This window comes from Fomitopsis serialis (genome assembly GCF_022376445.1).
Source record: "Fomitopsis serialis strain Sig1Antser10 chromosome Unknown B0H18scaffold_3, whole genome shotgun sequence".
NCBI classification, from domain to species: domain Eukaryota; kingdom Fungi; phylum Basidiomycota; class Agaricomycetes; order Polyporales; family Fomitopsidaceae; genus Fomitopsis; species Fomitopsis serialis.
Window position 1 is genome coordinate 1,450,990 of NW_025954963.1, and position 13,318 is coordinate 1,464,307.

At 56.1% G+C, this 13,318-nt stretch overlaps 6 protein-coding genes across 6 annotated transcripts; 2 read left to right on the forward strand and 4 right to left on the reverse strand.

Annotated features, from left to right (window-relative positions):
• Window positions 1-721: 721 nt before the first annotated feature.
• Window positions 722-1,102, forward strand: B0H18DRAFT_868305 (uncharacterized protein; the record flags this gene model as incomplete). Its single annotated transcript, XM_048039934.1, has 2 exons — window positions 722-859; window positions 914-1,102. The coding sequence occupies 2 exons, from the start codon at window positions 722-724 to the stop codon at window positions 1,100-1,102; spliced, it is 327 nt and encodes a 108-aa protein (XP_047899976.1).
• A 636-nt stretch (window positions 1,103-1,738) lies between these two features.
• Window positions 1,739-3,453, reverse strand: B0H18DRAFT_327491 (uncharacterized protein). The gene is made up of 6 exons (XM_048037597.1): window positions 3,031-3,453; window positions 2,881-2,965; window positions 2,700-2,828; window positions 2,351-2,639; window positions 1,808-2,293; window positions 1,739-1,757 (listed from the first exon to the last, which is right to left on the reverse strand). Exons 1-5 carry the CDS (start codon window positions 3,219-3,221, stop codon window positions 1,842-1,844), a joined length of 1,146 nt encoding a protein of 381 aa, XP_047899977.1. The 5' UTR covers window positions 3,222-3,453; the 3' UTR covers window positions 1,739-1,757; window positions 1,808-1,841.
• A 1,197-nt stretch (window positions 3,454-4,650) lies between these two features.
• Window positions 4,651-6,313, forward strand: B0H18DRAFT_974670 (uncharacterized protein). Its single transcript, XM_048044023.1, has 3 exons — window positions 4,651-5,352; window positions 5,410-6,058; window positions 6,115-6,313. The coding sequence occupies exons 1-2, from the start codon at window positions 4,891-4,893 to the stop codon at window positions 5,953-5,955; spliced, it is 1,008 nt and encodes a 335-aa protein (XP_047899978.1). The 5' UTR covers window positions 4,651-4,890; the 3' UTR covers window positions 5,956-6,058; window positions 6,115-6,313.
• B0H18DRAFT_327522 (uncharacterized protein) lies at window positions 6,285-7,233 on the reverse strand. Its single transcript, XM_048037598.1, has 2 exons — window positions 6,975-7,233; window positions 6,285-6,639 (listed from the first exon to the last, which is right to left on the reverse strand). Exons 1-2 carry the CDS (start codon window positions 7,013-7,015, stop codon window positions 6,372-6,374), a joined length of 309 nt encoding a protein of 102 aa, XP_047899979.1. The 5' UTR covers window positions 7,016-7,233; the 3' UTR covers window positions 6,285-6,371.
• A 1,489-nt stretch (window positions 7,234-8,722) lies between these two features.
• On the reverse strand, window positions 8,723-10,084 carry B0H18DRAFT_1113976 (uncharacterized protein; the record flags this gene model as incomplete). Its single annotated transcript, XM_048033055.1, has 4 exons — window positions 8,723-9,511; window positions 9,563-9,814; window positions 9,866-9,969; window positions 10,024-10,084. 4 exons carry the CDS (start codon window positions 10,082-10,084, stop codon window positions 8,723-8,725), a joined length of 1,206 nt encoding a protein of 401 aa, XP_047899980.1.
• Window positions 10,085-10,572: 488 nt separating this feature from the next.
• B0H18DRAFT_974674 (endoplasmic reticulum-derived transport vesicle ERV46) lies at window positions 10,573-13,273 on the reverse strand. The gene is made up of 9 exons (XM_048044024.1): window positions 13,079-13,273; window positions 12,982-13,024; window positions 12,768-12,926; window positions 11,889-12,178; window positions 11,523-11,834; window positions 11,392-11,469; window positions 11,218-11,329; window positions 11,085-11,166; window positions 10,573-11,025 (listed from the first exon to the last, which is right to left on the reverse strand). Exons 1-9 carry the CDS (start codon window positions 13,130-13,132, stop codon window positions 10,893-10,895), a joined length of 1,263 nt encoding a protein of 420 aa, XP_047899981.1. The 5' UTR covers window positions 13,133-13,273; the 3' UTR covers window positions 10,573-10,892.
• Window positions 13,274-13,318: the final 45 nt, after the last annotated feature.

A 13,318-nucleotide genomic window follows, 5' to 3' on the forward strand; every position in this document is an offset into this window, starting at 1 on the left:
CGGATCCATGGTCCTGCTAGCGAGCTACATCACCAAGCGCGTCAACGGTGATATAGTTGCTGTGCAGAAAGGTGTAGTCTATGTCGCGCTCTTGGTCTATGTGACATCGAGCGGGTATTTACTTATCGGGAGTGTCAGACAGCTGTCTGCGTTGCCTCCTCGCGTATTCGACATCCCACCGTGGACGGAATCGTTGCCTCATCTCGGGTAGTTTGGTTTGTTTCCTTAAATACCATGTGTGTCAATTCTACTAGTTCGTTGGTGTACTTACAAGCACCAGCCCCGGCCGCCTTTACTTTACTTCGTATCGTTCTAATCTTTCTCTACTAGGTCTCTTAAAGGTCGTGCCATGTTGTCCTGGCAGTTTGTACGGAGTATGTGCCAATTAATGATACATCGACTCGAGCTTTCGATATGTATATCGATAGTACCAGCTATAGGAGCTGCCAATGACCGCCTAGGTGCGCGCACACAAAAGCCTTTCCAAAAGTGGAGCATTGGTGCCCTTATACGGCAACTCTAGATGGACGAGCTCGACGCCACTTGCAATCGCAGGGATGACATCACCGTGACGCAGCGCTCTCCAGCATCGCCAGGCGCGTCCTCGAGCGCATATAAACCATCGAGCACGTCGGTTGACCCAGCACAACCTACCACACCGCTTGCTTCACTGCAACTCTCAGAAAACAAACTCTTCTTAACACTACATAACATCCTCACCATGGACACCACGCGCAAGGATTTCATCGAGGACCACACCACCGATGACCAGAAATTTAAGAAGCAATATCAGACTGTCGGCCGACCCCCGGTCACGGATCACGACATTAACGACGAGTATATGCGCGATCCTCCAGACGTGGGTAGTCCTCTCACTGGCAGCTCAGGGCTGGATACTGAACTGAGATGACAGAACCTGAACATCCCTGGAGAGACGTCGACGCTGCGCAAGGCACCCGGCCTGAAGGAGGGTGCACAGGAGGTCACAGACCCCAAGCAAGACGGCGTCCTCGGTGACCAGCCCACGGGCAAAGTCCAGAAGAATGTCGCGCTAGCAGACTTAGCGAGTGAGAATACCGTCCACCCAAACTCGACGTCATGATTTGGTATCGGCGATAGGTTGGAGGGATGAAGGAAGATAGAAGGACGCTGTAACGCTGTACCATATAATCCTGTTGCAAAGGGGCTTTAGTGAGTCCAATGACATTGAAGTCACCACTGAAAGTGAGATGTGGTCTTTCCTGCATCGTAACGCGACAGAAATTGGGACGCTGACCCGACAAGACGCGGCGCAACGAACCCCACAATATTCGCCCAACAACACTGATTCCGGCGGAATCCAAGCTAGACGCTCGCGTGGCCTCAGTATTGTAACTGACCAGTATTCGACTTCGCAACCGCGCAGAACACAGTATATACCTTTCGTCGAACACACGACGTTCAGCGATTTCGGCCTGCTTGCAGTCCACATCCCAGGCAGTGCGAGCCTGTTCTCAATACGGAGTAATCCACGCACCCTATCACCGAAACTGCCACCACTTTGCTTCGAAGCTGCTGAGGGCTTGTCTGACTGCATAGACCGCGGTCAATCATGCATCGAGAAACATTGGAACCATTCAATGGCACAGGTCCGACACAGCCATCGAGAGTGGCTGGACGTCCACTACCCATCCTCAATGTCCTAAGCACATCGACACGAGAATGGTATAAAAGAGCAATCAACAGGAAGCCTTCAAACAAATGAATTCACACTACTTCTGCTATATCATCAGTTCACCTGCAAAAGACCATGGCACAGTATACGCACTTGGTTCTGCCATTGCAATCATCTCGACCCGCAGTCAATACCTCAGGGTATCGTCTTCTCTCCGCCTACGTTCAACCTCGGCCTCGATCTCCACTGCCTCCCGATCCAACCTCTCCCTCTCCTCCGGCCTCCCCCACTCGCCCTTATACGCCTCCGGATCCCTCAGCTTGAACCCCAGCCTCTTCTTCACCATGCCTACGTACCCCACCTCGCTCACGCCCCGCGACACCCAGTCCATGTGCTTCTCCTTCTCGCTCATCCGCGCGAGGATGTGCGCGGGTGGGCCCTGCCTGCGCCGCCGGAGCGTGCGCTTGAGCACGACGCCCGCGCGTTCGCGCTGCCGCTCCCGCGTCTTGTTCGCGATCCTCTCCCGGCGCGCCGCCATGATCTGCTCAACGAGCTTGGGAGGAAACGGCGTCCGCGCGCGCTCCTCGTCACGCGCGAGGGTCGCCGTTAACTCTTTGTCGCGGTCCAGCAGGTGTTGTACTGACAGCCCGCCAGCGTCAGCGCGCAACAAAGACAAACACCGGTAGGGCTACGCACCCCACAGCTCGTCCTTGTCCTTGAACACCCCCTCGAACGACGCGCCGTCGCGCTTAGCCAGCCGCGCGAGCTCGCTCTCGAACTTCGCCTCGCGCACGAGGTCCTCCCGGAGCTCCCGGTTCGCCACCATCTCGAGCATGCGCTGCTCGCGCTTCTTGCGGCGCTTCGCGATCAGCGCGGAGATGTGCAGCGGCTGGGGAGTCATCCGCGGGAGCGGGCCGTTCACGACGGTGGGGCGCCAGAAGACCCCCGTGAGGATGGGCCGCTTCGCGAGCTTGTCACGCCACGCCTGGATGCGCGAGGTGAGGTGAGGTGCGAGGGAGGACGGAGAAAGAAGGAGAGGACTGACGAGCATTTCTTTGGCCATTTGATCGTTCCGTGCTTTGATGCGGCGGAAGGTGACCATCCTGGCGTACCGCTCGACGATGGCCTGTGAATGCGGGTCGCCTGCTTTTGCAGCCGCGAACATGTCTCGCCACTGCAGTAATTCACTGAGCATCCCATCGAGCTCCGGAAATATATGAACGCACTTTATGATACCGTGCCAGTAGCATCCTCACCGTGCTCGCCTTCCTCAGCCCTTTCTGCTTCTGGAACAGCGTCCGTATCCTCGACCTAGCTTCGCATCAGGCCAGAGTCACTCCCAAGCCTCGATGATCGAATGGACGGACTGCACGCACCGGACGTCGTCGCTCGGTGCGTCCCGCAGGAGCCCACGATAGAGCGACCATCGCGTAGGGATGCGGTGGGCCAGGAGGTCGCAGACTGCTGTGCGGAAGCGTGCCGGCCGCAGTGAGGAGATTATGGCAGCAATTTGAGCGCGGTGTGTGAGCGATTTGGCAGACGAGATAGAGTGGAGGGCCGTAGCCATGACGGAGGATAGTAGAGCAGTTGCGGTGAAAGGCGTAGGTACTTATGAGATACCCCGGTCGCGCGACCAGAAACTGGATCGTTGACGGATGGTCCTGGTAGTGCTTGATCGAAGAGGTCTGTCGCGTTCAGTGAGCGGTGGGTCTCGCCACTTCAAGCTTCAAGTCTTCCCGACATAGGTGTGCGAGGACTTTGGCCGGTCAGTAGTTCAAATCGAAGAGCAGGACAGTATGGCACTCAGAGGACGTGTGTATCCGAGGCGCCCAGCAGCCACCGGCCCAGCACCGGTCCGGCTTTGTGGCTGAAACCTTAGCTCTATTTAGCGCATCCATCCACTGCGAGCACGTCGAATGCTCCTGTCATCATGATGTACCGCAAGGTAAGGGAGAGAAGAAATGCTATGAAACCCCATGTTCCCGCTCTGGTATGTGCTGGCGATAATTGCGCATCGCTCGTTCAATGCCATGTGGACAGACAGCGGTACTTAAGTGCTGGCTAGTACTTGCTCGAGGTAAGTACTGAACTATGCCAGGGTACTCACAGGCCGGGAGTCACGGTCAACTTATCTCAGGTAGGGTATCTCTTCGCGGCGCTGACAATGTTCTGTAGTGAAAGTCGTGTACGGATGTGGATCCCAGCGGCCAGTGCGCAGTATCAATCCACTCGCCCCAAACCTATCCCTGAGGCAGTCCCTGGATTTGACCTCTTTGATATCAGGGGAGTCGTATCAGGCTCGCACAAGGAAATCAAATATGAGTCCTGGCGCGCCAACGACGAGGTTCATGCAGAGACCAGTCAATTCCAAGCGGATCCACGCGTAAAAATGGCTGGTTACGACCACACCGAGTCGCCAAGTTCAAGGTCAGTCTGTCACACGCCGACTGCGCCAACCAAATTACTTGATGATTGCATGGACAGGTGGACGGACCCGAGCCATACTTACGCTGACGGCAGCGGGCCTCCTCAGGGTGCGCGAGGCTCGGTTGAAACGCAGCTGGAGTCAAGCCCACGACGAGAATGCGTGGCTGAAGATTGGCTGGAGATGCGGCCCTACGGCGGTTGTTCAAGATAAGCCCCAAAGACAATAGCGGAGCCCAAGAAGCCCAGGATTTAGAAGCAGTACTGCAGAATGTGCGAAAGGGTACGGCGACTCTGGATCAACAGCTGAAGTGCTGCGTCATACAAGATAGTTAGTACAGATGTATGAAACCGTGTCACGTACAGGGTATGTATCCTCTTCCTCCGCAACTCAGGTCATACCAGAGAAGCTGCGGTCTACATGAGCTTGGGCTTCGAGTGCATGATGCATGAGGCCTCATGAGGAGCTAAGCCTCAGCGGAGCGCCATAAGTACACGTGAAGCGCACGCGCAATACCATGCGTAGAGCAGACTGCAAGTGGACCAGCCTGGCCTGTACGTTCATAACGGTAGTCTGTATCAAATTCGCATAGCAGGCCGGCATACGTGTTCAGCGGACTCCTCAACGCATCGCCTTCGACTACGATAAACGCAATCACCGCCACCAAACGTGCTGCTAGAAATGCGGCCAACCTCCAACTTGGAGAGGCGTGCTCAGAGACCGCCTCAGGGCCCTAAGCCACGCTGCATGTCTATATAACGACAGCCCGGAAGCCGACTCGTGCACCATAATCTTCACATCCACGACACTCATGTTCGCGAACCGCCAACCCACTCGCAAGGCCACCACCACTACGCGCCCGTCCGCGCTTTCGCGCTTCGGCTCAGGCTCTGCCAAAGCCACGCCGAGCGAGGCATCCTCGTCCGCTGCGTCTTCCACCGTTGTGTCGCGCAGCCCAGCTTCCTCCGTCGCTTCCCTTACGCTCAGCGATGAACCCGCACCCACAAATGGTCGCGCGTCGCCGTCGAAGGCCTCGACCATGCCGGCGAAGCGCCAGCTCACCCGGCAGGATTCGCTTCGGCCTTCTGCACTCAAGCGATTCAGCACCAGCGCCGTCAGCTTGGTCAAAGGACAGGGACTCACCAATGGCGCTGAGACGCCCGTGCCCGTCGCTCCTGTCTCGGGCAGCCCCACGTCGTCAGTGAGCTCACTCCCAATTGGGCCCGACCCTGGAGAGGGTGCAACGAGGACGATCGAGGAGCTGCGTACGAAGGTAAGACCAATGGGCAGTTTCGACGTTTTTCCCCATTCGCTGACGACTCATGGCTAGCTGGATGCGGCGGAGGAGGCTTTGACTACGGAGCAGAGCAGGCTAACAACACTCGAGGAGCGCATCAGGATCCTCGAAGTCGCGAAGGAGGAACATGTCCAAGAGGAAGCCACTCAGCGGGAGAGACAGCTTGCCCTGAACGCCCAACTCGACGAGCTACGGGCGCAGCTTGCGCGCTCCGAAGACGAGGTCCACAATAGAGACCGGGAGCTAGAGGCTGCACGAGCAGAAGCCGCGCAAGGGAGAGAAGCCCAGGAGGGGATCCGGAGAGGGCTCGAGCGCGAACTCGCGGATGTGCGGTCCCAGCTGCTGGACGCACAGGAAGTGTCACGCAGGAGAGCGGACGAGCTGGAAGCAGCAAGTCGCGAGGCAGGGGAGGCGGTGAACGAAAGGAGCGCCCTGCAGCAGAAGGTCGGCGACCTCGAGGTGTCACTCAAGACGGCACTGGACAACGGCGAGCAGGAGAGGAGGCGGTTGAACGAGGAGATCGCCAAGTTGAAGGAGGATCTGAAGAAGGCACCGTCGGCCGGGTGTACCATTCAGTGAGGGCGACGCGGGGAGTGCGCGCGTGCATCGGGGGGCTATTGTTTGTACACCTGATCTTGTAACATATCGTTTATCAGAGTGTTGTATGTACGCTGTCTAAGGCCCTGGAGTGGAGATGTCTCGATATCAGCATATGAAGCCTCGCGATGAACGTACGCACGTTGTATACCATGCACCTGTTGCACGGTATTGCATTCGCAGTATGCCCCTTGTCAGGAGGTTATTGACGGGCCTCGAACTACCCGCTGCGCGACCTTTAGCTGCTATGTGCGTGCCCGACGGTTCCTGCGCAGCTGCGAGCCCCATGAGGACCTCGTTCATAGGTCGCACCAACGCACCATACATATAGGTTTGACGGTTCCGCACAGACCCACCTCGCATTTCATCCACAACCCAGCTCCTCCCCACCTTTCCGATTATCCACAGATTGTCATGCTCGCCAATCGCCCCGGTTCACTTTCCAAAAAACCGACCCTCCGGCCCTCGCCGCTCACGCGGTTTAGTACGAGCGTTGTGAGCCTACTCAAAGCCCAACCCGCTGAGGCGTCTGCGAGTGTTGCAAGTGCGACGCCGACACCAGCACTGCCGGTGGCGAGTCTCACAAGCAGCCCAACGAGCTCCGTGCTCTCGCTTCCGTTGAGCTCTGACCCAGGTGAGGACGCAGCGAGCAAGACCACTGAAGATCTGAGGAAGAAGGTGAGCACAGTCAAATGAACGATAAAAGCCGTGTATTCATAGCTGTATAGCTGGACGCGTCCGAGGCTGCACTTGCAGCAAAGTCGCGCACCGCAGCAGAATTCGAGGAGAAGATTAAGGCTTTAGTTGCTGAATGTGCGGAGAGAGAGAAGCGAAGGGCTCTACAAGAGGATGCGCAGAGGGCAACCGAGAAGCGATTGACCGACACGGAGCGACGCTTTGATGAAGCACAGGCAGAGATTACGAGAAAAGACCTAGAGTTGGAGACAGCTCGCAGCGAGGTACGCATCATACACGTAGTGCACATAGCTGTAACAGCTCACCTTGAGCAAAACAGATTGACGAGACGGAAACGGTACTTCATGAGACAAGAAGTGATCTGACAAGCACCAGGGCTGCGTTGCGTAGCAAAGACGTGGAGCTCGGGGCGATACAGGAAGAGGTAAGCCACCAGTGATTGCTTCGGAGACACAGGCGAGGTGACCGAAACGCTTTAGTCTGGCATGACAAAAGCAGCGTTGGATGGCGTCGAGGCCGAACTAGCGGAGGAACGTCGCCTCCGCTCTTCCTTGCAGAGCAGTCTGGAAACATCGAGTCGCCAACTAGAAGAAGCCAACGAAGCAACAGCCCACTTCCGAAGTGACAACGAGGAGTTGAAAACGCGTGTCGCTCAACTGCAAATCGACGCCGCAAAACAAGCGAAGGAGCGGGAGGACACCAATTTGAAGGTATGTTCGATGCATCGCCACACGATCCTTTCGCAGGCCTCATAGATGTGCTGCTAGCTAGACGAAGTTGTGAAGGCACTGCAGAACAGCTCGAAAGGGCTGAGCATGGAACGCGAAATCCGTCGGACTGCTGAGTCAGAGTTAGAACGAACCAAGGCGGAGAATGTACGGCTCAGCGTCTCACACGCAAGTTTAACCTCGGAGCTCGAGGCCAAGTCAACAGAGCTAGACGAGCAGATCCAGCGTCTTGCTGAACGGGACCAAGAACTCGAGTCTCTGCGCAGCCAGGCCGACGCGAACACGGCAACCGCAGAGGCTCTTGCACGACAGCTGGCTGAGGGGGCCCGTACACGCGATGACGCTCTCTCCGAGCTCAGCGTTATGAAGTTCCAGTTATCTGACGCACAGATGGCCGCCCATCGAGCAGCAGACACTGCGATGCACGAAGTGACCGAGGTACGGTGGCAGGCGATGAAGACAGAGAGCGCACTCTCCCAGCGAGTACGCGACCTGGAGGAGGCCTTGCGATTAGCACAAGATGACGCGGCCCAGGAGATCAAAAAGATGAGGGGTGAGATGAGGAGGATACGGGAAGAATTGAGGAAGGCGGACGTCAACGCTGGTGGTGGTTGCGCCATTCAGTAGCTTTCGTCTTCTATCAAGGTGATTCTGCAGGTCAGGATATACTGTGCGAGTATCTATCGTAGTAAATATGGCACTTAGTTTCGCAGATGGGCCTCTAGCTTCACGACGAGTTGTAAACAACAGCGTGGTCGCATTGCAAATTTACTGCTGATGAGAGGTCAGCCAATGAGTCGACTCTCCAGAAGGAACGAACCCCCTCTGTAATGCCGTCCCGTCCATATGTGACCACCTATATCACTTCATTGTGAGCTCGGGTCACATGTAGCGCACTTGCAATATGATCGCTGTATGTCGGCATTCCTCCAGTGCCTTCGAGGGTTCAAACGAGCGGCGAAAACGGGACCAATTGCAAGATCTAGAGAGGCCTTGCCCACGGGAGCGAGCATGATGGTGCTCAATCAAGAACGCCATTTTACGCACATGGAGTAGGGAAGTTGGACGCAGAGAACCTTTAACGTCTGTAGGACTCCGCCGCCAGAATCAAGCATGTGTGGGCCGGGTCCACCACTGGCACCAGCGTCGCGGCAACGGCGCTCTCTAGATCTGAGATCTAAGGCCAACTTAGAAGAGGACCTTCTTGTTCACCGTGAAAACCCTAGGAATTCCGTGATCTACATAGAGGATAACACAACAATGCTAAGAATACATGAGATAGTAAAGACTGCCGTCTTAATTTAGGGTCCTCTGCGCCTGCGCAGTCATTGTATGCAACAACCCGTCTCCTGCATGTGTCTCCGCGCCGCGGCTTCGATGTCAGTCGCATGGCGGCCCAGGACCTGGAACTGTTCCCGGACAGACGCATATGCAACGCGAGCATTTGCAAGCTCGTTTCGGAGGCGCATGTTGGTCGCGTCGTTGACCTGCTTGTCCAAGCCTGCCCGCCGCCGTACGTCATCGAGAGCCCGCTCTGCGTCCTCCGTCCGCTGGTGAGACTCCTCGAGCTGCGAGCGAAGACCTTGGATCTCAATCTCGAGGAAATTGTTGACCGCATCGCTCTTCTCCGCCTTCGAACGGGCAGCCTGCAACTGCTTAGCAAGTGAGGTGGAAGCCTCCTGCGCGGCGTGGATACCCTCTTCTTTCCTGCCAACCTCCTCGACTGCTTGCTGCAACGCAGATGACACCTCTGCGAGGCGCTGCTCGAGAGCCCGAACGCGGTCCTCGGCGGTAGCGCGATCGAACGCGCACTGTTCGTAAGAGACCTGCGCGTCCAAAAGCAGCCGCTCAAGCTCGTCCACCCGGGCCGACTTCTCCTCTTGCTCAGCGTGAAGCGAAGCGAACTTGGCCTCCAGCGCCTCGATACGAGTGGTCAGCTCTTCTAGGTCGGCGGTTTTGGACTGCGCCTCGGACTGAGCTTGAGCGTGTGCCTCCTGCAAGATCTCGCACTCGAGCTGCACGGTTTTCAGCTCAGACTCGACTGTCGAGCGATGATTCCGTTCGGCATCGAGTGCCGCGATACGCTCCTCCAGTGACGCTTTGGCACCCTCGAGCTGCGATCGCTGTCAGAGACGACGGATGACGATAGGTAGCGTGAAACATACCTCACGACGCGTGGCATCAAGCTCGACGCGGCTTCTCTCAAGCTCGGATTCTGCAGTACCCAAACGCTGCTGCAGCTCGGAACGTTCCTTCTCCACGGCAGCCTTCTCCCCCTCTGACGCAGATAGGGATGATTGATGCCTCTCGGTTTCCGCGCGCGCGGCATCCAGCGAGGCATTCAAGTCATTGACACGCTCTTCTAGAGATGCCACTGACTTCTCTTTGCTGGCCAGCGTTGCGTTCGCGTCGTCGAGCTAGCCAGAACGTTAGTGGGAATGGAATGGAAGCCAGCTAAGGATCCGCACTTTGCGTCGCAAGGTGTCTGCCACCTTGGCATTCTCGCTGTTGTCAGCGGCCGGGAGGGACGCGACGGAGCCTTTCGGGCTCTCGCTAAGGGGCTTGTCCGTCTCTGATAACGGAGGTGAATACGGCGCTGTCTCTCGCAGGAGGGCATACCTGCTACCGACGGTTCGGTCGTCGCCTGGCTCTTCAGCATACCCACCATGTTCGAGCTGAATCGCCATAGCGGCGAGGGGCGCGCGCTGGCGGGGACGGCAGTGGGCCTGACTTGTCGGGATGCCAGCATCATTCAAGAGTCGAAGTCGGTGAGGGAGAAGTGAGCGCGCAGCGTACGGATGCGTCAAAGCAAGAGCGAGGCACAAGTGATATGAAAGGCCTTGCATTGTTCCCTCCTGGCTATATCTACAGACGGAAGTGAAGAGTACACCTGCCTGCATCGTCGTGGGACGAGCAATGCGCAGGCACACCTTCAACGCGATTTGCACTCTCCGTGCGTGCAGCCTTTGCGTGTATCTCAAGAGTCAGCTTCTCGGAGCCCGAGTACCCCTGGGAAATCACATGAGGATAAGGAGAGCCTGCCGACGATCCTGCTGCGAAAGGCATGTCAGATATGAAGTGCTCATGTTTTCACTGCCACACCAAGTATCCGGCGTTAGGCTTGGACCATGCGGCATGGTCTCAGCGTCTTTCGCATCCGAAGACAAGCGTCCAGTACTCAGTACTTGACCGGCGGCCATCGTAGCCAAAAGCATGAGAGTTCAAGTTTTTGGCGGGATCCGCTTTGCGCGAGACTCGTTATAACATACTGTGACTCCGAAAAGGATCAGCGAAAAGTCAAATATGTAGTGAGGTCAGCGGGACCATTACCTTTGTGGCTGCGATCTAGCCCACGTTGTGACCAAAGGCAGGTGGATGCTGTGCACACCTCTTCACAAGTAGTCTCACTGGACGAAGCACCATCAAAGCATGCAGGCAGTCCTATCCCAGTCCATCCCAAAGCGATACATAACACGACAATGACAACGAAACGTATTACATGAGCTTCCCGTTGGAGTATCCTTGATGCGCCCCGGAGCCATGCTGCTTGAGGGCGCGTGTCGCGGAGAACAACATGCTGTCGATGAGCGCTGCAACCGTGAGCACTCCACCGACAATCGCGCATGTCCTGTGCCGTCGCCGCTATCATCAGCATGGGACCGAGCGTGTGAGACGGACGGGACGTACGAGGTCAGGAAGTGCGCGAACGACTGGCGCGTCGCGTCGTGCACAATGAGGATGGGTGAGATGTCGTAGTTAAAGAAGGCGCCTGATCTAAATTTCAGTTTCCGAAGCCACGCGCCAACATACGGATGCAGACCTGGAATACCAGTCGAGGTGTGCGCGATGTGCGTTCCCTCTTTACTATCCTCTTGTTGCCCTTTCGATAGATCCCGCTCAAAGTTTGTGACACTGTACTGATGCGTCTTGTACTGTATGCAACGTCGCGATCGTCAACGTTGTGAGTATTATGGGGAGAGAAGATGTCACCTACCACTCTGCCGTCCAGCATGTTGAATTGCGTCGAAACGACCTTCAAGAAATACTGAAACATGTACTGCTGCTTCGATGTCTGGAGGAACTGCGATCAATGTCCACACTTCAAACGATCTTCGATCCGCTCACCCTCTTTGTCGTCTTATCGAGCGGGTTTCCCTCGATGCCAAGCATAGCCCTGAACTCGCGTTGACGCTGGCGATCGCGCTCCTGGTCGCTCTCGAACCCGAACTCGTGTATGACGTGGGTGAAATCGTGACGATTCTTGTCGTCTCGCAAGTATGGCACCAAGTCGTAGATGTTTTGCGCCGCAGTCCGGAACGATCGTCCTGGCGAGAGGTGGATGTTGCCGACGACCTTGTTAACGCGCACCTTGCCCGCGACGTTGCAGCCCTCGTCTGCCTGTTCCTTGAGCTTGTCCGACCAACCCTCGCTGACGCACTATAAGCGTTGCAGATCAGGTGATGTTTTGAGTAAAGATTCCACGATGTTCACCTGTTCGATTGAGTCAGGTCGGTTGAAACTCCATCCTCGGTCGAGGTAAGCCTGTCGCACGGACTCGCACGTGTTGCAACATCCGCTCTCTGGGGGCTTCCCACCGAAGCAAGAACCGCAATACGTCTCGCCTCGCTGCTCATTGAGCTTGTCCAGATCGTTGCGAAGTTCATTGTTTGCATTTAACGCCTGCAGGGACTCGCCCTTTTGCGACAGCCGCGTCTTGACGATGTTATGTGAGATGTCGGTTTGAGTCTCGCCCGAAATGTCCATCACATCCAAACTGAGGACTACGTAAAAATAGTGAGTTTTAAGTCGACGCCGTTGTAAATCAACAGATTCCAAGGATATGTTGGAACGTGAGGCTTGGCCGACAGCAGTCATCGACTCACACCAGTCTGTACGGAGTACCACCTCGGAATTGGCCTGCTTCGGCCATTAGGAAAAACCTTTACTGGCAATTAGATGCATCACCAGCATACAATGAAGCCCAATCAACTGCGTGAGCAGGGTCATGATTACCATCGTAGGCAACGGACTAGGAGCTGCTAGAACCCACCTTGGGTAACGTACTGCTCGAAGCATCTATAACCCCAGGACAGAGGCGAACACGCTGTGGTGATATATGCAACGCCACGGCCAATGCAGTCGACGAGGGCCTCGTCAGTTCAAGAGGACTGCGGAGGGTACCAAGTCGTTCCAGACCACAGCTTACTCTGGACTCATGCTGGGCCTCGGCAGCACGTCTACGCGAGGACCTTACATGCATCCGGAGAAACAGTTTCGCCGTCTCCATCCGTTTCGTATTGGAACGAATACAACTCCAGACACTAGCCGTACACCGGGACAACACGAAAAGAGATTGGAAGTCGTACTCACGATAGCATGGTACCCTCGGGAACGTAACGTTCATTCGGACATTCAGCTTCTCTCCACGACTTTTGTCAACCAGGATAGACGTGTCAATGTTGACCCTCCTGTAGTCGAGAAATTCGATGGTCGTGAAAGCCAGAATGATGGCAGCAGATAGGATTGTCACTGCCTGGCTTCAGCAACAACTCCAACGTGTGCGAAATTGCGTGAGACGACTCACAGAACGCGCCAGTACGCGTCTTGACCTTCACATCTTCTGTAGTCTGTCAATATTGTTAGATCGCCTTCGCAGTCAAGAGACTTCTGATCCCGCGAACCTTGCCGAAGGCGTCGATGCCTTTGAGCGAGCTGAATAGCCCTTTCGCCGGCATGTTTAGTCCGGGAAGTGTCCGTCAAGCAAATAAACCAGTCCTGGCCAGTACCGAGACCAAGTCCCAAAAGAGAGGCCAGCAAACCCTGTTGCGAGAGAAAGAAGAGTAACAGGATGAAGGAGTAGTCGTTGTGAGATAGAGACGCTCGTGGCAGTGGGTACCGCATACGTGTCTGCTCTCGCGACG

Coding starts and splice junctions, on each gene's coding strand:
- B0H18DRAFT_327491 (XM_048037597.1), bottom strand. CDS start 3,221: ATGGCTACGGCCCTCCACTCTATCTCGTCTGCCAAATCGCTCACACAC. Junction 2,829..2,880: donor TACTGGCACGGTATCATAAA/GTGCGTTCATAT, acceptor GAATTACTGCAG/TGGCGAGACATGTTCGCGGC. Junction 2,640..2,699: donor AAATGGCCAAAGAAATGCTC/GTCAGTCCTCTC, acceptor TCGCGCATCCAG/GCGTGGCGTGACAAGCTCGC.
- B0H18DRAFT_974670 (XM_048044023.1), top strand. CDS start 4,891: ATGTTCGCGAACCGCCAACCCACTCGCAAGGCCACCACCACTACGCGC. Junction 5,353..5,409: donor TCGAGGAGCTGCGTACGAAG/GTAAGACCAATG, acceptor ACTCATGGCTAG/CTGGATGCGGCGGAGGAGGC.
- B0H18DRAFT_327522 (XM_048037598.1), bottom strand. CDS start 7,015: ATGAAGTACCGTTTCCGTCTCGTCAATCTGTTTTGCTCAAG. Junction 6,640..6,974: donor GTCAATCTGTTTTGCTCAAG/GTGAGCTGTTAC, acceptor CTTCTTCCTCAG/ATCTTCAGTGGTCTTGCTCG.
- B0H18DRAFT_974674 (XM_048044024.1), bottom strand. CDS start 13,132: ATGCCGGCGAAAGGGCTATTCAGCTCGCTCAAAGGCATCGACGCCTTC. Junction 11,835..11,888: donor GACCTGACTCAATCGAACAG/GTGAACATCGTG, acceptor CAACGCTTATAG/TGCGTCAGCGAGGGTTGGTC. Junction 11,330..11,391: donor ACATGCTGGACGGCAGAGTG/GTAGGTGACATC, acceptor CGTTGCATACAG/TACAAGACGCATCAGTACAG.